The sequence below is a fragment of the Pristiophorus japonicus genome, chromosome 3, assembly GCF_044704955.1.
Source record: "Pristiophorus japonicus isolate sPriJap1 chromosome 3, sPriJap1.hap1, whole genome shotgun sequence".
NCBI lineage: Eukaryota > Metazoa > Chordata > Chondrichthyes > Pristiophoridae > Pristiophorus > Pristiophorus japonicus.
In genome coordinates, this window is record NC_091979.1 from 282,621,097 (window position 1) to 282,646,922 (window position 25,826).

The window sequence follows — 25,826 nt, forward strand, 5'->3', positions numbered from 1 at the left end:
CCCCCGACACATCCCCCCCCCGACACATCCCCCCCCGACACATCCCCCCCCGACACATCCCCCCCCCGACACATCCCCCCCCGACACATTCCCCCCCCCCACACCACAAACACAAATCCCCCCCCCGACAAACACAAATCTCCCCCCCACACTCACAACCTCCCAACCCCCCCCACACACACACACAACCTCCCAACCCCCCCCACACACACACACCCTCCCACACACACACACACACACACACACCTCCCCTCCCACCCCCCCCCCCGCACACTCACACCCTCCCATCCCCCCCCCCACACACACACACCCTCCCAACCCCCCCACACACCCCACCTTCTCCAACACACACCTCCCCACACACACCCCCCCCCACTCCCACACATACACACACACAGACACATGCACCCCTCACTGTCAGATACAGAGAGAGAGAGCGAGAGAGACACTACAGTGAGAGACACTGATAGAGATACCTTCCCTTCACATAAAGTTAGGACTTCTATTTTGTATTGATTGATTACTTATTACTTTGGTCTTGGTGCTTTAGGTGCAGGGTTCCTTCTATTTTTAATTAATTGATTGCTTGTTACTTTTTGTGCTTCGTTTAGTGCTTGGTGCTTTAAATGTACTGCTTTGTTTAGTGCTTAGCGCTTTAAATGTACTTTGCTTCTTTAAAGGTGTTTATGGAAAATCCTCTCACTTCCCTTACCCCCTGCTGTTGTGATGTTGATGTGTCCTTTGTGTTTAATGCTTCCCACCTCCCGTCTCTGGCTGTCTCTGCACTAAACTTAACTCTAGGTAAGGTTTTTCAGAACTTACAAACGTGGACACTTACTCCATTCTAAGTTAGTTTGTAGTAAGTTTTCACTGTCGAAACTTGCAAAACAGGCCTGAGTGGCTGGACACACCCCCTTTTGAAAAAAAAATACCTTGCCTAAAGCCAACCTAAACTAACTCACTAGAACTGGAGCAAACTAATATCCGAAAATTGTAATTTCTAACATACTCCAAACTAAACTAGTTGCTCCAAAAAACTAGGAGCAACTCCACTTGAAACTTGGGCCCATAATGTGGGAAAATGTGAAGTTATCCATTTTGCCAGGAAGAATTGAAAAGCAGAATATTGTTTAAATGGAGAGAAACTAGAATGCTGCGGCACATAAGGATCTGGGTGGCCTTGTACACGAAACATAAAAAGTTAGCATGGAGGTACAGCAAGTAATTAGGAAGGCAAATGGAATGTTGGCCTTTATTGCAAGGGGAATGGAGTATAAAAGTCTTGCTACAACTATACATGGTATTGATGAGACCACACCTAGAACACTGCGTACAGCTTTGGTCTATTTAAGGAGGGATATACTTGCATTGGAGGCAATTCAGAGAAGGTTCACTAGATTGATTCCTGAGATGAACGAGGTGTCTTATGAAGAAAGGTTGAGCAGGTTGGGCCTATACTTATTGGAGTTTAGAAGAATGAGAAGTGATCTTATTGAAACATGTAAGATTTTGGGGGGGCTTGACAGGATAGATACTGTGAGGAGGTTTCCCCTCGTGGGAGAATCTAGAACGAAGGGGCATCGTTTCAGAATAAGAGTCACCCATTTAAGACAGAGATGAGGAGGAATTTCTTCTCTCGGAAGGTCGTTAGAATTCTCTGCCAAAAGAGCATTTAATATATTCAAGGCGACACTAGACAGATTTTTGAATTACAGGGAAGTCCATGGTTATAGGGAATGGGCAGGAGAGTGGACATGAGGCCAAGATCAGATCAGCTATGAATTTATTAAATGGTGGAGCAAGCTCGAGGGGCTAAATGGCCTACTCCTGCTCCTATTTCTTATGTTCTTGTATCAAGAAACGGCTGAGCGCATTGATAACCAGCTATGGGCCCGACAACGTCCCGGTTGTCGTGCTAAAGACTTATGCTCCAGAACGAGCCGTGCCTCTAGCCAAGTTGTTCCAGTAGAGCTACAACACTGGCATCTATCCGACAATGTGGAAAACTGCCCAAGTTTGTCTGTCTACTAAAAGCAGGACAAATTGAATCTGGCCCCATTAGTCTACTCTCAATCATCAACAAAGTGAGGGAAGGTGTCGTCGACAGTGCTATCAAGCGACATTTACTCACCAATATCCTGCTCACCGATGCCCAGTTTGGGTTCCGCCAGGACCACTCTGCTCCAGACCTCATTACAGCCTTGGTTCAAACGTGGACAAAGAGCTGAATTCCAGATGAAGTGAGTGTGACTGCCCTTGAGATCAAGGTAGCATTTGACCGAGAGTGGCATCAAGGAACCCTAGTAAAACTGAAGTCAATGGGAATCAAGGAGAAAATTCTCCACTGGTTGGAGTTATACCTTGCACAAAGGAAGATGGTTGTGGTGGTTGGAGACCAATCAACATAGCCCCAGGACATCGCTGCAGGAGTTCCTCCGAGCAGTTGCCTAGGCCCAACCATCCTCCGCTGCTTCATCAATGTCCTTCCCTCTATCATAAGGTCAGAAGTGGGGATGTTCGCTGATGTCTGCACAGTGTTCAGTGCCATTCGCAACTCCTCAAATAATGGAACATGCAGCAAGACCTGGACGACATTCAAGCTTGGGCTGATAAATGGCAAGTAACATTCGTGCCACACAAGTGGCAGGCAATAGCTATCTTCAACAAGCGAGAGTCTAACCACCTCCCCATGATATTCAATGGCCGAATCCCCCCACGATCAACATCCTTTGGGGGTCACCATTGACCAGAAACTTAACTGAACCAGCTGCATAAATGCTGTGGCAACAAGAACACCATCAAAAGGCACATCAGGAGTGAGATGGAATACTCCCCACTTTCCTGGAGGAGTGCAGCTAATACAACACTCAAGAGGCTCTACACCATCCAGGACAAAGCAGCCCGCTTGATTGGTACCTCATCCACCACCTTAAACATTCACTCCCTCCATCACCGGCATACCGTGGATGCAGTGTGTACCATCTACAAGTTGCACTGCAGCAACTCGCCAAGGCTTCTTCGGCAGTACCTCCCAAACCCTCTACCACCTAGAAGGACAAGGGCAGCAGTCACATGGGAACACTACCATCTCCAAGTTCCCCTCCAAGCCACGCACCATCCGGGCTTGGAATTATAATCGCTGTTTCTTCTTCATCACTGGGTCAAAGTCCTGGAACTCCCTCCCTAACTAATTGCGGGAGTAGCGTCACCACATGAACTGCACCGGTTCAAGAAGACGGCTCACTACCATCTTCTCAAGGGCAATTAGGGATGGGCATTAAATGCTGGTCTTGCCAGCGACGCCCACACCCCAGCAACGAATTTAAAAAAGAGAGCTAACTACATTTAAAATATAAAGAGATGTAGTAAATAAACTAATTAAACTCAAGGAGGATAAAACCACTGGATTACATGTTCTCATTTTAAAATAATCTAGGGAAGAGACTGCAGAGGCATTACTACACATATTAAATAATTTGTTAGAAAATGGTGTGGTGCCAGAGGACTGGCGGATAGCTAACATAATACCTATATTTAAGAAGGGAGATAGAACATGTCCAGGGAACTTATAGCGTCTTGAAAGTTGTAAAACGTCCCTAGGTGCTTCACTAGTTTTATAACACAAAATTTGACACTGAGCTTTTAGGTCTGTATCAGAGGTAGGTTTTAAAAAGAGTCTTAAAGGAGGAAAGAGAGGTGAAGAGGTTTAGACAGGGAATTCCAGTGCTTAGGGCCTTGGCGGCTGAAGGCATGGCCACCAATGGTTGAGCAATTAAAATCAGCATGCTCTAGAAGCCAGAATTAGGGGAGCAGAGATATCTCCGGTGGCGGCGGGGGTGGGGAGGGGGGGCGTGGTTGTGGGACTGGAGGAGATTACAGAGATGGGGAGGGGCAAGGCCATGGAGGGATTTGAAAACAAAGATCATTTTGAAATCGAGGCGTTGCTTAACTGGGAGCCAATGTAGGTCAGTGAGCACAGGGGTGATGGGTGAATGGCACTTGGTGCGAGTTAGGACACGGGCAAGTTTACGTTGGGTAGAATATGGGAGGCTAGCCATGAGTGCATTGGAATAGTCAAGTCTAGAGGTAACAAAGGCATGGATGAAGTTTTCAGCAAGAGATGAGCTGAGGCAGGGGCAGAGTTGGGAAATGTTATGGAAGTGGAAATAGGCTCTCTTCGGTATGGTGTGGATATGTGGTCGAAAACTCATTTACAGTTCAAATATGACACCAAGGTTGCGAAGAGTCTGGTTCAGTCTCAGACAAATGCTATGGAGAGGGATAGAATCAGTGACAAGGGAACGGAGTTTGTGGTGGGGTCCGAAGACAATAGCTTCAGTCTTCCCAGTATTTAGTTGGAGGAAATTTCTGCTCATGCAGTACTGGATGTCAGAGACGATTTAGCACTAGTGGAGGAGTCGAGAGAAGTGGTGGTGAGGTAGAGCTGGGTGTCATCAGCGTACATGTGGAAACTGAAGCTGTGTTTTCAGATGATGTCGCCAAGGGGCAGCATGTAGATGAGAAATAGGAGGGGGACAAGGATAGATCCTGCGGGACACCTGAGGGAATGATCCAGGAGTGGGAAGAGAAGTTATTACAGGTGATTCTCCGGCTACGATTAGATAGATAAGAATGGAACCAGGCGAGTAGTCCCACCCAGCTGGACGACGGTGGAGAGGCGTTGGGGGAGGATGGAGGGGTCCATCGTGTCAAAGGCTGAAGAAAGGTTGAGAAAGACGAAGAGGGATAGTTTACCTTTGTCACAGTCACATAGGATGCCATTTGCGATTTTGATAAGAGTGGTTCAGTACTGTGGCGGGGAGGAAACCTGATTGGATGGATTCAAGCCTGGAGCTCAGGTAAAGATGGGCACGGATTTTGGAGGCGACAATATGTTCAAGGACTTCAGAGAGGAAAGGGAGGTTGGAGATGGGATGGTACATAGAAAATAGGTGAAGGAGTAGTAGGTCATTCGGCCCTTCGAGCCTGCACCACCATTCAATAAGATCATAGCTGATCATTCATCTCAGTGCCCCTTTCCTGCTTTCTCTCCATACCCCTTGATCCCTTTAGCCATAAGGGACATATCTAACTACCTCTTGAAAATATCTAATGCACTGGCATCAACAATTCTCTGCGGTCGGGAATTCCACAGGTTAACAACTCTGAGTGAAGAAGTTTCTCCTCATCTCAGTCCTAAATGGCTTATCCCTTATCCTTAGACTATGTCCCCTGGACTTCCCCAACATCGGGAACATTCTTCCTGCATCTAACCTGTCCAGTCCCGTCAGAATTTTAAATGCTTCTATGAGATCCCCACTCGTCCTTCTAAACTCCAGTTAATACAGGCCCAGTTGATCCAATCTCTCCTCATATGTCAGTCCTGCCATCCCGGGAATCAATCTGGTGAACCTTCGCTGCACTTCCTCAATAGCAAGAACGTCCTTCCTCAGATTAGGAGACCAAAACTGAACACACTATTCCAGGTGAGGCCTCACTAAGACCCTGTACAATTGCAGTAAGACCTCCCTGCTCCTATACTCAAATCCCCAAGCAATGAAGGCCAACATACCATTTACCGCCTTCACCGCCTGCTGTACCTGCATGCCAACTTTCAATGACTGATGTACCATGGCACCCAGGTCTCGTTGCACCTCCCCTTTTCCTAATCTGCCACCATTCAGATAATATTCTGCCTTTGTGTTTTTGCCACCAAAGTGGATAACCCTCACATTTATCCACATTATACTGCATCTGCCACGCGTTTGCCCACTCACCTAACCTGTCCAAGTCACCCTGCAGCCTTTTACTATCCTCCTCACAGCTCACACCGCCACCCAGTTTAGTGTCATCTGCAAACTTGGAGATATTACACTCAATTTCTTCATCCAAATCGTCAATGAATATTGTAATTAGCTGGGGTCCCAGCACTGAACCTTGCACTGAACCCACTATTCACTGCCTGCCATTCTGAAAAGGACCCGTTTATCCCGACACTCTGCTTCCTGTCTGCCAACCAGTTCTCTATCCACGTCAATACATTACCCCCAATACCATGTGCTTTAATTTTGCACACCAATCTCTTGTGTGAGACCTTGTCAAAAGCCTTTGAAAGTCCAAATACACCACATCCACTGGTTCTCCCTTGTCCACTCTATTAGTTACATCCCCAAAAAAATCGAGAAGATTTGTCAAGTATGATTTCCCTTTTATAAATCTGTGCTGACTTGGACCGATCCCGTCACTGCATTCCAAACATGCTGCTATTTCATCTTTAATAATTGATTCTAACATTTTCCTCACTACTGATGTCAGGCTAACCAGTCTATAATTACCCATTTTCTCTCTCCCTCCTTTCTTAAAAAGTGGTGTTACATTAGCTACACTCCAGTCCATAGGAACCGATCCAGAGTCGATAGACTATGCAAAGACGGAGGAGTCGAGGGTTCTTTTTTTTGAGGAAAAGGGTGATGATGGCAGATTTCGAGGAGAGAGAACTGTTAACAATGTCAGCTAACATGGGAGGCAGAAAAGGAAGTTGGGTGGTCAGCAGTTTAGTGCGAATAGGGTCAAGGGAGCAAGAAGTGGGTCTCATGGACAGGATGAGCTAAAGTAGAGGATGAGCTAAAGTAGGGCATGAGGGGAGATCAGGGAGAAAGTGGAGAAAGAAGTGGGTTCAGGGCTAGGGCAGGGGCAAACCTTAGAGGTGAGCAAGGGGAAGGAAGGAAATCTACAGAGGCACATGATCAGATGGTCTTCATCTTAGAAACAAATGTTCATGAACTCCTCGCACTTGTTGGAGCTGAGGGTGAAGGAGACGGGAGAGAAGTTTAAGAAGACGGAGCGGATCTTTGCATTCCAGAATGATCGTGGAACAGTGAGCAGTTTTGGAAGACGAAAGCAGGACCCAATACTGTTTTATGTGGTCCAACGCGATCTGGCGGCCATATGCGTTCAAGTCTGTGTCACTTGGACTTAAGGGAGCAGAGATAAAGGCCGCACCAGGGGGAACGGTAATGGTGAGAGAAAGTAATGATTTTAATAGGGACTCAAAGGTGGTGTCGATGTTGTGGACCAGATCAGTAGTTGCAGAAATGTCACGGTGACTGGAGGGCCAAAGGCTAGACAGTTGAGATTTTGTAAGTGCAGTTGTAAGTGAGTTTGGAGAGAGCTCTTTCCAGAGGCAGTCGCAGAAGGAAGCAGGGTTGGGGAAGGGTTGTGGGTGGAGAGTGATACAAGGAAGTAGTCAGAGATGACCTTATTTGTGATTGATATGATGGGTGTAGTGAGGCCACAAGAGAATGTGTGGTCAAGGGGACGGCAGTCAATACGTGTTGGAGAATTTACATGGAGGGAGAAATTAAAGGAGGATAAGTTGCAGTGAACTCAGAAGAGAGAACACGGTGAAGAGAGATGGAGGTTGAAATCGCCATGGATGAAAAGTCATTGGGTACAGAGGCTGAGGGAGGAAAGCAGTGAAGCTACCTTGGTGAGAACATTTTCATGGTACTTAGATGGGCGGTAGAGAACGAGGATTTTAAATGAGACGAGAGGGGTGGAATAATGTCAGATTCTCAAAGGAGGAGGAAGTGACGGAGGATTAGTAAGATAGACCAAGGTGTGATTTGGTGACGAGAGCCACACCCCCACCGTGGGTGGGGCAAGTGGTAGAAGGTATAGCCAGGCGGGGAGGCTTCATTTAGGGGTAAGGTGTCTTCACCCTTCGGCCAGTTTTCCGTTAAGGCCATGATAAAGCAATATGCCGAAAATTAGGGTAATAGATTGGAGAAAAGCTGATTTTGAGGGGTTGAGAATAGAACTTGGGTAAAAAAAATTGGCAACAATATTGTCAAACAACAATGTAGAACAGCAATGGGAAACAATTAAAACTGTGTTCAACTGAGTGCAGGAACAATATATTCCACGAAAAGAAAAGAACAAACTAAACACTAATGAGACTCCATGGATGAATAAAGCCATAAGGGAACAATTGTGGGTAAGGAAAGGGTCATACATTAAGTGCATAGATAGCAGGGGAGTGCATTTAAGGGAGAATACGAAGAGATTAGGAGAGAAGTAAAAAAAACAATTAGGAAGGCAAAGAGTGTTGTGTTCCTAACACAGATGAGACTGCACACAGGGAGGTTAAAGTAACAGTGACCTCAGTCTTTATTAAGACCCTCCAGAGTGAGTAACAGGCTTTAGCGGCCGGCTTATATACAGTGCTCCCAAGGGATGCTGGGATCTCTTAGGACTTCAGCGGATGTGCTCCCTAGTAGCAGAACATGGGTGTGCATGCTTTACAGATACACAACATCACTCCCCCTCTCCCGCCCTCTTTCCCCCGCCGCCCCCCCCCCCCCCCCAAGGTCAAAGTGAAAACTATTTACAAGGTTAGGCGGTCGGGAGCCTTTCTTTCGCTGGTGGATCGCCTCGGTACAAATGTCTGTTCTGGTGTGTTGGCTGTGCCCTCACTGGGCTGGTGTGTTGTTGGCCCTGCAGGGCTGCTGGGTGAGCCTGGCCTTGCTGAGCTGTTGGGCATGATGGGTTCGATTTCCTGGTCCGGCATGGTGTCGTTGATCCTTTGGGTGTGTGTTGTGGGCTTGAAAAAGGTGGTGTCTGCTGTGGGTTGTTCAGGGTAGTCTGTGAACCGCAGCCTCGTTTGGTCCAAGTGTTTTGTGCAAATTTGTCCATTGTCTCGTTGGACTACAAACACCCTACTCCCTTCTTTAGATATCACCGTGCCCGCGATCCACTTGGGACCATGTCCATAGTTTAGCACATACACAGAGTCATTCAGATCAATTTCCCGTGACACAGTGGCGCGACCATCGTTTACATTTTGTTGCTGCCGCCTGCTCTCTACCTGATCATGCAGGTTGGGGTGAACCAGCGAGAGTCTGGTTTTAAGTGTCCTTTTCATGAATAGCTCAGCCGGGGGCACCCCTGTGAGCAAGTGGGGTCTCGTGCGGTAGCTGAGCAGTACTCGGGACAGGCAGATTTGGAGTGAGCCTTCTGTAACACGTTTGAGGCTCTGTTTGATTGTTTGTACTGCCCGCTCTGCCTGCCTATTGTAGGCTGGTTTAAACGGGGCCGGAGTGACATGTTTGATCCCATTGCAGGTCATGAATTTTTTTAATTCGGCACTGGTGAAACATGGCCGTTGTCACTTGGCCCTCAGGCTTTCAATGGTGGCGATGGCGGTGCTTCCCGACATTATTTCACATTCAATCCATTTTGAAAAAGCATCCACCACCACCAGTAACATTTTACTGAGAAACGGGGCCTGCATAGTCGACATGGATCCTCGACCATGGTCTGGAGGGCCAGGACCACAAACTTAGTGGTGCCTCTCTGGACACGTTGCTCAACTGAGCGCACACGATGCATTGCCGTACACAGGACTCTAAGTCAGAGTCGATACCGGGCCACCACACGTGGGATCTGGCTATCGCTTTCATCATTACTATACCCGGGTGTGTGCTGTGGCGATCCGAGATGAATGTCTCTGCCCTTTTTGGGTAGCACTATGCGGTTACCCCACAACAGGCAGTCTGCCTGAATGGACAGTTCGTTCTTTCGCCGCTGGAACGGCTTGATTAGCTCTTGCATTTCAACGGGGATGCTGGCCCAGCTCCCATGCAGTACACAGTTTTTTACTAGGAATAGCAGAGAATCTTGGCTGGTCCAAGTCCTAATCTGGCGGGCCATGACAGGTGATTTATCATTTTCAAACGCTTCCATGACCATCAACAAGTCTGCGGGCTGCGCCACCATCAACAAGTTTGCAGGCTGTACCATTTCCACCCCCGTGGTGGGCAATAGTAGCCGACTGAGAGCATCGGCACAGTTCTCGGTGCCTGGCCTGTGGCGGATGGTATAGTTATACGCTGATAGCGCGAGTGATCACCTTTGTATGCGGGCTGAGGCATTTGTATTTATCCCCCTGTTTTCAGCTAACAGGGATATGAGGGGCTTGTGATCAGTTTCCAGCTCAAATTTGAGGCCAAACATGTACTGATGCATTTTCTTTACCCCGAACACACACACACGCTAATGCCTCTTTCTCAATCATGCTGTAGGCTCTCTCGGCCTTAGACAAGTTCCTGGGAGCATAGGCGACAGGTTGCAACTTCCCCGCAACGTTAGCTTGTTGTAATACACACCCGACTCCGTACGACGACGCATCCCATGCTCGCACGAGTCTATTACACAGGTTATACAATACAAGCAGCTTGTTGTTGCATAAAATGTTTCTGGCTTTCTCAAAAGCAATTACTTGTTTTTTTTTCCCCATACCCAGTTCTCACCTTTACGCAATAGCACATGTAGGGGCTGTAAGAGGGTGCTTAACCCCGGTAGGAAGTTACCAAATTAGTTGAGGAGTCCCAGGAACGACCGCAGCTCCATGACATTCTGTGGCCTGGGCGCATTCCTGATAGCCTCTGTCTTGGCGTCTGTGGGCCGAATGCTGTCCGTCGCGATCTATCTCCCCAAAAAGTCCACTCCTGTGTTGCCATGAAGACGCATTTCGACCTCTTCAGCCGCATCCCTACGCGATCCAGTCGCTGGAGGACCTCCTCCAGGTTTTGTAGGTGCTCGACGGTGTCCCTACCCGTGACCAATATGTTGTCCTGAAAAACCACCGTGCGTGGTACTGACTTGAGTCGGCTCTCCATGTTTCTCTGGAAGATCGCTGCAGCCGACCGAATTCCAAACGGGCATCTGTTGTAGATGAACAGTCCCTTGTACGTGTTGATGCAGGTGAGGCCCTTCGAAGACTCCTGCAGCTCCTGCGTCATGTAGGTCGAAACCAGGTCGAGCTTGGTGAATGTCTTGCCTCCTGCCAGCATCACAAATAGGTCGTCTGCCTTGGGTAGCGGGTATTGTTCCTGTAGCAAGAAACGATTAATGGTTACTTTATAATCGCTGCAAATCCTGACTGTGCCATCACTTTTGAGTACTGGAACAATCGGACTGGCCCACTCGCTGAATTCCATTTGGGAGATGATGCCCTCGCGTTGCAGCCTGTCCAGCTCAATTTCCACTCTCTCCTTCATCGTGTGAGGTACCACTCGCGCCTTGTGGTGAATAGGTCGTGCCTCTGGGACCAAGTGGATCAGCATCGTCGCCCCGGAAAAGTTTCCAATGCCTGGCTCAAAAAGGGAAATTTGTTAAGAACCTGGGTACGTGAGGCCTCGTCGACATGTGATAGCGCTTGGATGTCATCCCAGTTTCAGCGGATTTTGCCCAGCCAGCTCCTTTCAAGCAGTGTGGGGCCATCGCACGGGACAATCCATAGTGGCAGTTCGTGCAACGTGCCCTCGTAGGTGACCTTGACCATGGCGCTGCCCAGGACAGTGATAAGCTCTTTGGTGTACGTTCTCAGTTTCGTGTAGATGGGGCTCAGGGCTGGTCTGAGTGCCTTGTTGCACCACAGTCTCTCAAACATCTTTTTACTCGTGATGGATTGGCTAGCGCCAGTGTCCAGTTCCATGGCAATGGGTAAGCCATTCAATTTTACGTTTAGCATTTTCGGTGGACATTTCGTCTCAAATGTGTGCAAATGTCTCAAATGTGTGCCCCGTATACTTCAGCATCTGCCTCTGAGGCTCGAAATTGCTTTGGTCCACCATGGACCGATCTTCCTCTGCCACGTGGTGGTTAGCAGATTTTGCAGAGCTTGCAGCTCTTCTGCAAGCTCTTTGGAGGTGTCCCATTGTTCCACAGCTCTTGCAAACATCCCCTTTGAAGTGGCATGAATCGGCTGAATGGAAGCCTCCACAATGCCAACAAGGTGTGAATTGCCTTGCATTCATACTTTGTTGGGGAATTTTGAGTCATCTGAGTCACCTGAGGCCTGCTGGCAGTTGTAAACTCGTGGTTTCTGCCCTGTACATTTCTGCTCGCAAACACAGTTCCAGTTAATTTATGAAAATTGCTAACACTTGTGTGCTGAGATTTGTTTGGTGTTATCACTGGTGGACATAAGCGCCTGTGCTATCGCAATGGCCTTACTGAGGATCGATGTCTGTACAGTCAAAAATTTTTGTAGGATGGTCTCGTGGCCAATGCCCAGTCCAAAAAAGTTTCTGAGAATTTTCTCCAGGTAGCCCTCAAACTCACATTGTCCTACAAGTCGCCTTAGTTCGGCGACGTAGCTCGCCACTTCCTGACCTTCATATCGTTGGTACGTAGAGAATCTGTACCTCGCCTTCAGCACGCTCTCCCTCGGGCTAAGATGCTCCCATACTAGTGTACACAGCTCCTCATACGACTTATCTGTGGGTTTCACCGGAGCCGGAAGATTCTCCTGGAGGCTGTAGGTCGGTGCCCCGCAGACCGTGAGGAGGACCGCTCTCCTTTTTGCAGCGCTTCCTTCTCCGTCAAGCTCGTTGGCTACAAAAGTACTGGTCTCGCCGTTCGACATAGGCTTTACAGTCCTCACCCTCCGAGAACTTCTTCACGATGCCCACAGTTTGCTGCATCTTTGCGTTGGATTCGTGTACTCGTCGCTAGTTGTTGTGTTCCTAACACAGATGAGACTGCACACAGGGAGGTTAAAGTAACAGTGACCTCAGTCTTTATTAAGACACTCCAGAGTGAGTAACAGGCTTTAGGGACCGGCTTATATACAATGCTCCCAAGGGATGCTGGGATCCATTGGGACTTCAGCGGATGTGCTCCCTGCTGGCGGAACATGGGAGTGCATGCTTTACAGATACACAACAAAGAGGAACTATAAAATTAAATTATCAAGGAACATAAAACAAAATAGTAAAAATATTTTACAGGCACATCAATAAAAAGAGGAAACCTGGGATGGGAATAGGGCCATTAAGGGATAGACAGGTTAATAATGCAGGTAACGACAGAGAGGTGGCAGAACTATTAAATTATTATTTTGCTTCAGTATTTATCAGGGATAGAACAGGTTGACGACGTTTTATATGTACACTATAGATATATTCTCTGTAGTCACTGTATAGTTGCATAAGATGGAGACTTGTTTACCGGAGGTACCATCAACATGGTTCACACTGTATACACTATGCTGGCACCACCAGAGGGCACAACTGGTGGAGGCCCAGGGGTCACCTGTTCACCACAGGTACCCAGGTATAAAAGGGAGTCCACCATGTGGTGTCCTCACTCTGGAGTTATATTAACCGGACTAAGGTCACTGCAGTTCAAGTGCAATACTTTGCCTCGTGGAGTCACTATCAGAGCATCTGAAGACATAACAGACATGACATTGGATGATGAGATTAGTAATAAGACAAGAGCATTAAAAATAAAAAGAGGGGCTATATTAAATAAACGAATCTAACTCAGAGGATAAAAACCTGGTCCGAATGGATTGCACCCACGTATTTTAAGAGAATCTGGGGAAGAGATAGCAGAGGCATTACTACACATTTAATAATTTGTTAGAAAAAGGAAAAGTTCCAGAGGACTGGCGGATATCTAATGTAATACCTATATTTAAGAAGGAGAATAAGTGAGGTAGAGGAACAAAGGGATTTAAGATGGGGTAGTGGAACAAAGGGATCTCGGAGTACAAATACATAAATCACAAAGTTGCGATGCAGGTTAGCAAGACCATAAAAAAGCAAACCAAGCACTAAGGTTTATTTCTAGAGGTGTAGAATTGAAAAGTGGGGAAGTTATTGCTAAACCTGTGTTCAACCTTGGCTAGACCACACTTAAGAGTACTGCATACAGTTCTGGTTGCCGTATAAAAAAAGATATAGAGGCACCGGACTGGTGCAGAGAAGATTTCCAAGGATGATACCAGAAATGTGAGAGTACATATCAGTAAAGGATGAACAGGCTGGGTCTCTTTTTTTTTTTTTCTTTTGAAAAAATAAACTTCTTTACCCAATGAGTGGTGAGAAAGTGGAACTCGCTACCACAGGGCATGGTTTAAGGGAATAGTATAGATGCATTTAAGGGGAGGCTACACAAGCATATCTTCTTAGGCAGTCCCTCGGAACCGAGGATGGCTTCCATACTAAAAATGAGTTCTCGGGTGACTGATGAGTTCAATGGGGAACTTACAATCTCGTGTCACAGGTGGGGCAGATGGTGGTTGAAGGGGCGGGTAGGTGGGGTTCTTGGGTTGTCGAGCACTCCTTCCACTGTTTGCACTTGGCTTCCGCTTGCTCCTGGCAAAGAGACTCTAGGTGTTCGGTGACTTCAGGGATGCTACTCCTCGACTTTGAGAGGTCTTGGGCCAGGGATTCCCAGGTGTCGGTGGGGATGTTGCACTTTTTCAAGGAGGCTTTGAGGCTTTAAAGCGTTTCCTCTGCCCACCTGGGGCTCTATTGCCTTGTTGGAGCTCCGAGTAGAGCGCTTGTTTAAGAGTCTCGTGTAGGGCATGCGGACGATGGGGCCATCCATCGTAGATGATCGAGCATGGTCAATGCTTTGATGTTGGGGATATTGGTCTGAGCAAGAGCACTGACATGGGTGCACCTATCCTGCCAATGGATTTACAGGATCTTTCGGAGGCAGCGTTGGTGGTACTTCTCCAATGTTTTGAGGTGCCTGCTGTACATGGTCCATGTCTCTGAAGCATATAGGAGGGCAGGTATCACTACTGCTCTGTAGACCATGAGCTTGGTACCGGGTTTAAGATCCTGGTCTTTGAACACTCTTTTCCTCAGGCGACCGAAGGCTGCACTGGCACACTGAAGGCGGTGTTGGACTTCATCATCAATGTCTGCCCTTGTTGACAGTAGGCTCCCGAGGTATGGGAAATGGTCCACGTTGTCCAAGGCTTCATCATGGATTTTGATAATCGGGGGGTAGTGCTGTGTGGCGGGCGCAGGTTGGTAGAGGACCTTTGTCTTACTGATGTTTAGTGTAAAGCCTATGCTCTCTTATGCTTCGGTGAAGCTGTGAACGATGGTTTGGAGTTCGATTTCCAATTGTGCGCAGACGTTGGCATCGTCTGCATACTGTAATTCAATGACGGAGGATGGGACAATCTTCGATCTGGACTGGAGGCGACGGTGTTTCCCGTTTGTTCTGTAGATTGGCTCCACTCCAGCAGGGAACTTACTGAGGGTGAGATGGAGCATTGCAGTAAGGAAGATCGAGAAGAGCATTGATGCGATGACACAGCCTTGCTTGACCCCAGTCCTTACATGAATTGGGTCTGTGATGGATCCGTTGGTCAGAATCACAGCTTGCATGTCATCGTGAAGCAGGATGGTGCCTAACTTTTGAGAGCAGCTGAATTTGAGGAGGACACTTCATAATCCCTCACGGTTGACAGTGTCAGAGGCCTTTGTGAGGTCAAAGAAGGCCATGTACAGCAGTTGATGTTCTCTGCATTTCTCTTGAATTTGACGCGCGGTGAAGATCATGTCCATTGTGCCCCCTAGTGGGCAGAATCCGCATTGCGACTCTGGGAGGAGCTTTTCAGCCACTGGGAGAAGGCGATTGAGGAGGATTCTTGCGATGACTTTCCCTGTGGCAGACAGCAGGGAAACTCCTCTGTAGTTACTGCAATCGGTCTTGTCAACTTTCTTGAAGATGATCACGATTACAGTGTCTCTGAGATCCCCTGGCATGCTCTCCTCCTTCCAAATAAGAGAAATTAGTTCATGTATTCGCACCAGTAGTGCTTCTCCGACATGCTTTAGTGCCTCGGCGCAGTTTCCATCTACTCCTGAGGCCTTGTTCTTCAGTTGTCGGATAGTCTTTTCAACCTCTTGCCAGGCTGTTTCCAGTTCAAGAATGTCTTGTGCCTGCGGCTTATTTGCTCAGGTCGTTCTTATTGAACCAGTTTTGGTGTTTCCTGGTCGAGTGACCTAGCGTCTCTTCACAGGTGCTAATTATGGAGGCCTTAAGCACAGACCAGACGCTGTCGACGCTCTGCGTCTCTGTATCACTGGGAATCGTCGGGTTGGTTGCGAGGCGCTGGCTGAATAGGGCTTTCTTATCAGGGACTTTGAGTGATCTAGCATTGACTTTCCTGCGGCATTGTTTCTGTCGCCACCGCTGCTTTGGGGCTACATTAATGGTGATGACAGAGCGGATTAGGTGGTGGTCTGTCCAGCAATCGTCCGCTCCTGTCATGGTGCGGGTGATGTGGACGTCCTTGCTGTCCTTCGCTCGAACAATGACGTCGTCTAGCAGATGCCAGTGCTTGGAGTGAGGGTGTTGCCATGAAACCTTGTACTTGTCTCTCTGACGGAACAAGGTGTTGTTTATGACAAGGCCATGTTCTAAGCATTTCATCAGGAAGGGGGTACCGTTGGGATTGGTTGTTCTAACCCCCTCTCTGCCGATCACCCCCCCAGAGGTCTGTCCTGTCCAACTCTGGCATTAAAGTCGCCAAAGAGGGTCAGCTTGTCACCCGTTGGGTCTCGGGACAGGGATTGTTCAAGGCTGGAGTCGAACTCCTCTTTGGCCTCGTCTGTGGCTTCCAGTATTGGGGTGTACGCACTGATGACCGCAGCGCATTGGTTCTGGGCTAGGGTGAGCCGAAGAGTCATGAGGCGTTTGTTTATTCCACAAGGAGAGTCTCAGAAGCCCAACTAGCTAATTTTTTTATGGCAAAGCCTACCCCTTGGAGGCGGCGCTCTTCTGGTTTGCCTTTCCAGAAGGAGGTGTAACCGCCACCTTGCTCCTTGAGTGGGCCTTCCACTGCCTGCCGAGTCTCGCTTAGGGCGGCAGTGTCTATGTCGAAACGTCTGAGCTCCCGGGCAACGAAAGCAGTACGGCGTTCCGGTCTGTTGCTGTTGGGGTTGTACATGAGGGTCCTGACGTTCCAGGTCCCAAACTTCATTTTAAAGGTTGGAAGATGCCTGTGTGTGAATTCTTTGGCTTTGCAGCAGATAACAGTTTACTATAAGCTCACTGAATTTAGCAGATGTGTTTATTTGCAACAACTAAAGCTCTGATTGGACCCCATTGATGACGAGTCCTGATTGCTGAATGGTCCCCTTGGAGGATAAGACACACCTAGCTGTTTCTCTTTGCAAAATGTAATTCGAGCCATTCTGACTGCCGACTCCAGACAGAACTTAGCTCATTTGGAATAGACAGGGCTCACTCCCACGGGTTAAGACCTTCCCCCAGCCCCACCCCCCCCAAAGAAGTTCATGACCTCCTCCCACTGCCCTAGTTCCTTCCCCATGGATTCATGACCTTCTACCCCCAACAAGTTCCTGACCTCCTCTTCAACACCACCCCCCTCCTCCCTGCGGGTTTATTGGATATTATGTGAATAGTGACAATGTCGTGACTTCCAGATTTTGTCCAGTATTACCATCGGGATCACGTTCTCGCTCTCAACGCCCCTTTAGAACTGGATCACCTTCTTCCGCAAACCCCACTGTGCTCTCTGTACACTTTACCCCCTCTTCCCCCCCCAGCCACCGAGTTCCTGACCTCCTCTCCCCACCCCACTGATCTTCTCTTTCCCTCCACCTATGATCTCCCCCCTCTCTCCCCAGTCTTTTTCTTTCTCTCTCTCTCCGTCTCTCCCTTTTTCTCTCTCCCTCTTTCTCCCTCCGTCTCTCCCTCTTTCTCCCTTTTTCTCTCTCCCTCTTTCTCCCTTTTTCTCTCTCCCTCTTTCTCCCTTTTTCTCTCTGCCTCTTTCTCCCTTTTTCTCTCTCCCTCTGTCTCCCTTTTTCAATCTCCCTCTGTCTCTTCCCCCTCCGCCCACACTGCCCCCCCCCCCCCCCACCCACACTGTCTCCCTCCCTCGCCCACACTGTTGTCTGCTTTTGATCAATGCTTCTTCAGGACCTTGATCAACGGAGCTGAACAAAGCATGGGTCACGCTGTGCTTCACTGCACTGTGGGGACCGGTGCATGCGTGGCCGGACTTCGGTGACAGTGTGCATGCACAGAGGGGATGCGATGCGCAAGTGCAAAAAGGGGTGACCCAACCATTCGCATGCGCAGAAGGACATGAAAATGACAAATTTTGAAATTAAATTCAATAAATCTGGCAACCTGTGGGCTGGCATCAGATTGTACAAATCTGAGTGGTTCACTGACATCCTTCAGTGAAATGAATCTGCCACCCCTGCCAGGTCTGGCCTACACTTGACACCAGTCCCACTTTGTGGTTGCTTTTAATGCCCTTGGGGATGTGCAATAAATATTACCATGCCAGTGTCAGCCACAGCCCAAGAACAAAACAAATAAAAAAATCAGTCCCTTGCTCAAGAAAGTCTTTTCTTCTCTCTGTCAAAGCCGTGCTCTGCCCGAAGGGCCAGCAGAGCATGAAATGCATAACTACAAGTGACTATTGAGGCAAGCACTTATAACATCTAAAAGGGAATTGGATAAAAATTTGAAAAGGGAAAATGTAAAAGGATACAGGAAAAAGGCAATGAAATGCAATTCGAGCAAATCGTGCCAGTTGAAGAGCTTTCACGGCACACGGGTTGAATGACCAACTGTGGTGTGTGCTGTGAAATTACTATTGCCCATCCCATAGATGTTCCAGATACAATTTTTAATATCCATATTTCACATGCTCAAAAAGTTAGGTGGAAGAGAGAGTTGTTCCTGAAATCTTTCTATTCTCCATTTGAGTTTTTTCCCTATAAAACATGACATAATATAATTCGAGCGAGGCATCTTCGATAATATTGAAACTTATTAGGCTAATACTCTCAGTTGTCACAAGTATCTTATCGGACTTTACAGCTGCTATTTTTTTTAAATGTGAACAAAATGATATAATAAAACAAAAGAATTTTAAATCTCAGATTTTAGGACTACATTTTTAATTTTTTGAAATTATGCATATTTAATAATGATTGATGACTTGATTAGATCAAGATACAAAATAATGTTTAAATTTGCAAATAAACCAATAAATGTCTCTCAATGTTAGCAGATAAGTGATGCATTGAAAAGTAATGTTTTGAGACTTTCAAGAAAAAAAAGCTCAGGCTGTGAGAACGACAAGTGAATTAAAGCAGTTAAACAAATCTGATTTGGATGACTAAACTTGATTTTTCCAAATTCCTCCTGGCCAGACTCGCAACCTCCACCCTCCACAAACTCTTAACTATTTACAAAATGCATCATAATGCCATAACGGCTTAGTGTGCACATTTGTTTATAACACACAAAATATGTTTTCAGAGTGATTCAGATATCTAACTGTGAAAGTTAGCAGGTTCACAAATGTTCGTAAAAATAGATATTTGCTTATTGAAAGAATTGCTATTTCATGTAACACATTACTATGCTAATATTTCAAGCAGAGTAGAACCAACCATATCTGTATAATTGATCAGGCAGTTCATCTTTAAAATGTCAAGCTCACTGGCTAAACTAAAATTTACTATGCATTACCTCTGCAAGTTACTAAATAAAACAGCCTGTGTTTCCATTATAGTGTATGGCCCCTTTGGAATTTGTCAGGAGAGCAAAATATATCGCTAAAGGCAGAAAACAAGTATGCCACATCGAGTATTCAAGAATTTATAAGTCTTCAAGCGTTGTACCTGAGTGACAATTAACAGAATTGAAAGTGTTTTTCACCCAAATTTCCATTAGTGACCTGAAGGCACTTCTTGAAACTTGTAAGAAAGTGAAACATTCTGGCCTGTTCCAACATCACATGAAATTTGTCTAAATCTTGGATATTCTGTGAGTTTTGTGACCAACACCTAAATTTAGTTTGAATACATATTTTGTCTTGAAGTTTGTTTTTAGATATTGTAACTTTTTTTTGTCTGGAAAAATATTTAACTTTTGAAGATACAATATTGTCACTGATTTATAAAGAACAGAAGTCCAAATTTGAAAGAAACTAAGTTTTAATTGTGGAATTTCTTTTTATAGCTTGAAGCTGAATCTGTTCCAGAAGTATCTGAAAAATATGAGATTTGTTCTGTGCCTACTTTCTTGTTTTTTAAGGTAAGATTTTACTGTGCTATGGAATTTAAAATATCAGACCCTTTTGAAGAAGCAAAACACTAGTTGGATTGTGTCTATTTTTAAGTTGCCATGGAGACCAGATTCTATGCCGCCTGAATTTTGCAGTGACAAGAACCTTGACAGGCTTAAAGTTCCTGTATAAATAATTTATTGTGATATTTGTCTTTTGAAATTTTTCTTGAAATCCAGTTTTAGGACTTAACCCTTACAGTGGAAGAATATTTTATGCTATCTGTAAATTGTTACAGATTGCAATTGGAAAATGTTTTTGTAAGAATGCTATGAATTGAGAAATATTTATCCTAAACATTTCTGTAATTTTATAGCATTCATTTTAGAAATCTGCAGGATTTACTGATGTGACCATATTTTGTTTTGTATGTTTTTGAAACATATACCAGAATTCAAAGGGTTGTGTATCGATTACTTTGTGCCAGTTGCTAGCAGACGGATTTCTGCATATTGTAGGATTCATAAATGCTTGGAGTTAAAAAAAAATATATAGATTTCATTGCATGATTTCTATGTCTATTGACATCCTGCAGTTGATTTAAAAGGATAATTCTAAAATTGTCATATTTCCCGTTTTTCTTCAGCAGTCAGTTGTGACTACTTGATCTGATCTAAGATGAATAGTTACAGCTTTGTCATTAATGGAGAACTCATTTAAAAGGGACAATCTTTCACCTCTTTCCTACTATTGCATGGCTAACTTTTTTTTTTGTCTGGCTTCTAAAGATATTATGGGAAGTGGGGTATGGCATTACACAGCAACATATGAAAATGACAGACAACAAAATACCTGCTGGTCCATTGGGTCAATCCCATGCAGTCACGATGCAGTTGAGCATCATGGTTCCCCATGCTCCCCACGTGCCATTAGCCATGTAATCACTGCTTATAGTGCTGATTTAATTTGGAACTCTGATACTAACAGACTTTAACCAAGTTTTCAAGTCTTTAGAAAATTAAATAGAATTTTTATTTGAGATGAAAATGCTCATGTCTGATGATGAGTTTACAGCTGATGCCTAAAAAGTTTTTTCTCTTTTCAGATATTGATGTATTGTAAATTTCCATCTTTTTAACATTTTTTAGTATTCTATATTTCCATATTGTATTGCATTTAGCAAACCATTTAAAATGGTGACCAGAGTCTTTTTGTATTGATGACCAAGATAACTGTCACGGCTGTGCTAACTTTAATATACACTTGAAATAGTTTCTCTTGTTTGAAGTATATTTCTAACTGTTCATGTTTCCATGTCAATGATATTGCCTTATTGCATTTGTGGTGTTTATTTTTATCAAAATGCATATGTTTGCTTTAGAACGGTCAGAAGATTGACCGAGTAGATGGTGCCCATGCTCCTGATTTAACTAAAAAAGTTCAACAGCACGGTGAGACTGCCAAACAAGACCTGAGTGACCAATTGAAAAAACTTCTAAATTCAGCACCTTGTATGGTATTTATGAAGGGAACTCCTCAAGAACCTCGGTGTGGTAAGGATCATTCTGTTTTAAAATAGCTATTACTTTTCCCACTTCTAATGCCATGGATACCTTTTTACTCATATGATAAAAGGATTAAAAACTGACCACCTACATATTGGACATTTTACATGTAAAATTGTTAAATTTTAATTAAAATAAACCCTTTGCATATGGGCATAATCATGGTCGGTGTACTGATTTCTTATAGGCAGCAGTGATTGACATAATACTTCTAAGTATAATTTGAGAGTAGAAAGCAATCATTGGATATATTCAGAGGTAGAATTTATAATCAAAAAAGTAGTGTAGATTAATTTGTAGGAGGATTTCAGAATTAGTGTTAAAGCTGTAGTATTCCATTTTAATCATTTGAAATAGCATTTCATTATTGTATGCATAAAATTAAATGTAAAGTATCCTACTAAAAATATAGAATACATTACCTAGTTTTGTGCATGGTTTAATGAGGTGCGTTTTTTCTTGTTCTTGCAGAGTTTATTGTTCTGAAATGCTGAACACACGGTTTGGAAAAACAAATAATGCTGTGACAGTGTTTTAACTCATTTCTAATTCAATTTGTCATTAAAATAGTGTATATTTATTCATATTTTTCCAGTGGCTGTAACCTTTATAAACAAACTTGAGGTATTTGAACAAAACATGAATTTGTATGAACTAATAGTTTAAATTCCATTCTGTGGCCAGCTGCCAAGACAGTGTAAGAATCAGATTGTTGGTCCATTCTGGTGCTTCGTGCAGTTTAGCATGGAATCATAGAACAGTTACAGCACTTTAATATACACTTGAAATAGTTTCTCTTGTTTGAAGTATATTTCTAACTTCATGTTTCCATGTCAATGATATTGCCTTATTGCATTTGTGGTGTTGGAAGGCGGCCATTCAGCCTGTCGAGCCAGTGCCAGCTCTCTAGTAGTCCCACTTCCCTGACCTTTATCGTAGCCCAGCAATTCTTTTTCTTTCGGGTACTTATCCAACTGCCTCCTCCACCCTTTCGGGCAATGCATCGTGACCACTCGCTGCATAAAAAACGTTTTTTCTTAAGTCAACCCTTCTACCAATGGGAACGGTTTCTCTCTATCTACATTGTCGAGACCCCTAATGAACACCTCGAGCAAATCTTCTCTGCTCTTTAATTCAAAATGTTGCTTGCTTAGAGTAGTTTTAAAAAAAAATGAAATATTGCCAGCAGAATGACCTTTCCTGCATCATAAGGTCAGAAGTGGGGATGTCCACTGATGATTGCACAGTGTTCAGTTCCGTTCACAGCTCCTCAGAAAAGGCAACAAGACCTGGATGACATTCAGGCTTGGTCTGATAAGTGGCAAGTAACATTCGTGCCACACAAGTGCCAGGCAAATGACCATCTTCAACATGCAAGAATCTAACCACCTCCCATTGATATTCAATGGTATTACCATCACCGAATCCCCCACCATCAACATCCTGGGGGTCACCATCGACCAGAAATTTAACTGGACCCGCCACATAAAGACTGTGGCAACAAGAGCAGGTCAGAGGTTGGGTATTCTGCGGCGAGTATCTCGCCTCCTGACTCCCCAAAGCCTTTCCACCATTTACATGGCACAAGTCAGGAGTGTGATGGAATACTCTCGACTTGCCTGGATGAGTGCAGCTCTAACAACACTCCAGAAGCTCAACACCATCCAGGACAAAGCAGCCCGCTTGATTGGCACCACATCCACCACCTTCAACATTCATTCCCTCCACCACTGGCGCATCGTGGCTGCAGTGTGTACCATCTACAAGATGCACTGCAGCAACTTGCCAAGGCTTCTTCAGCAGCACCTCCCAAACCCGCGATCTCTTAACACTTTGAAGGATAAGGGCAGCAGGCATAGGGGAGCACCATCACCTGCAAGTTCCCCTCTAAGTTACACACCATCCTTTGGTTCGGTATTCACTAAGGAGGACACAAACAACCTTCCGGATATAAAAGGGGTCAGAGGGTCTAGTAAGAAGGAGGAACTGAGGGAAATCCTTATTAGTCGGGAAATTGTGTTGGGGAAATTGATGGGATTGAAGGCCGATAAATCCCCAGGGCCTGATGGACTGCATCCCAGAGTACTTAAGGAGGTGGCCTTGGAAATAGCGGATGCATTGACAGTCATTTTCCAACATTGCATAGACTCTGGATCAGTTCCTATGGAGTGGAGGGTAGCCAATGTAACCCCACTTTTTAAAAAACGAGGGAGAGAGAAACAGGGAATTATAGACCAGACAGCCTGACATCGGTAGTGGGTAAAATGATGGAATCAATTATTAAAGATGTCATATCAGCGCATTTGGAAAGAGGTGACATGATAGGTCCAAGTCAGCATGGATTTGTGAAAGGGAAATCATGCTTGACAAATCTTCTGGAATTTTTTTGAGGATGTTTCCAGTAGAGTGGACAAGGGAGAACCAGTTGATGTGGTGTATTTGGACTTTCAGAAGGCTTTCGACAAGGTACCGCACAAGAGATTAATGTGCAAAGTTAAAGCACATGGGATTGGGGGTAGTGTGCTGACGTGGATTGAGAACTGGTTGTCAGACAGGAAGCAAAGAGTAGGAGTAAATGGGGACTTTTCAGAATGGCAGGCAGTGACTAGTGGGGTACTGCAAGGTTCTGTGCTGGGGCCCCAGCTGTTTCCATTGTATATTAATGATTTAGACGAGGGGATTAAATGTAGTATCTCCAAATTTGCGGATGACACTAAGTTGGGTGGCAGTGTGAGCTGCGAGGAGGATGCTATGAGGCGACAGAGTGAGTTGGATAGGTTAGGTGAGTGGGCAAATGCATGGCAGATGAAGTATAATGTGGATAAATGTGAGGTTATCCACTTTGATGGTAAAAACAGAGACACAGACTATTATCTGAATGGTGACAGATTAGGAAAAGGGGAGGTGCAACGAGACCTGAGTGTCATGGTACATCAGTCATTGAAGGTTGGCATGCAGGTACAGCAGGCGGTTAAGAACGCAAATGGCATGTTGGCCTTCATAGCGAGGGGATTTGAGTACAGGGGCAGGAAGGTGTTACTGCAGTTGTACAAGGCCTTGGTGAGGCCACACCTGGAGTATTGTGTACAGTTTTGGTCTCCTAACTTGAGGAAGGACATTCTTGCTATTGAGGGAGTGCAGCGAAGATTCACCAGACTGATTCCCGGGATGGTGGGACTGACCTATCAAGAAAGACTGGATCAACTGGGCTTGTATTCACTGGAGTTCAGAAGAATGAGCGGGGACCTCATAGAAATGTTTAAAATTCTGACGGGTTTAGACAGGTTAGATGCAGGAAGAATGTTCCCAATGTTGGGGAAGTCCAGAACCCGGGGTCACAGTCTGAGGATAAGGGGTAAGCCATTTAGGATCGAGATGAGGAGAAACTTCGCCCAGAGAGTGGTGAACCTGTGGAATTCTCGACCACAGAAAGTTGTTGAGGCCAATTCACTAAATATATTCAAAAAGGAGTTAGATGTAGTCCTTACTACTAGGGGGATCAAGGGATATAGCGAGAAAGCAAGAATGGGGTACTGAAGTTGCATGTTCAGCCATGAACTCATTGAATGGCAGTGCAGGCTCGAAGGTCCGAATGGCCTACTCCTGCACCTATTTTCTATGTTTCTATCGCTTGGAAATATATCGCTGGGTCAAAATCATGGAACTCCCTCCCTAAAGGCACTGTGGGAGTTCCTTCACTGCAAGGACTGCAGAGGTTCAAGAAGGCGGCTCACCTTCTCAAGGGCACTTAGGGATGGGTAATAAATGCCAGCGACGCCCACATCACAGAACGAATAAAAAAAATTACACCTCTAGGTGTCCTCTCATAAAATCTCTAATGGCAAAGTAGGCAAAACAAATCTTTTACTGCAGGCTGAACATGGCAGACAAATTTCACCTATCAGAAAATACACAACTTAGATCACCATGTTAAACTGTGAACGTAAACATGCCCTATCAGGATAAACTGAGATTTATGAGTGGTGATATGGCAAGTCTTGAGCACGACAGTCATACCCAAAGACAGCAAAATGTGCTTCCTGAGACCATAATATTTTGTTGCATGCTGTTCCATTCCAAGTTATGATTTAACATGAGTCAACTATATTTAGTTGATTAAGGTTGCAGTTTTCCTGCTGTACAGTTTTGACTAGTTGAAGTGTAATTTTCCAAACATGTTTCATTTCACCCTTTAGTTCAAAATATTATTTTAATTCTGCTAAAATTATGAGGCTAAGTCTTTTCCCTTTGGCTGCCAAAGATTTATTAGTAATTCCTAATTATCTTAATTGAGTTAGCAAAAGTTTTTAGTGTAGCTCAAAGTTGGATAGTTTCAGGAAAGGAAGTGAGATAAATGAAATTACATCACAATCAGTATCCTGTGTGAC

At 45.3% G+C, this 25,826-nt stretch overlaps 1 protein-coding gene across 1 annotated transcript in view; it reads left to right on the forward strand.

Moving 5' to 3' along the window:
* Nucleotides 1–25,826, forward strand: part of glrx3 (glutaredoxin 3) — a 72,711-nt gene that overhangs the window by 27,263 nt on the left and 19,622 nt on the right. Inside the window, exons 3-4 of the mRNA XM_070876772.1 lie at nt 19,828–19,902; nt 21,255–21,426. Of these exons, the coding sequence (XP_070732873.1) occupies nt 19,828–19,902; nt 21,255–21,426 (247 nt within the window). The remainder of the gene's footprint in view (nt 1–19,827; nt 19,903–21,254; nt 21,427–25,826) is intronic.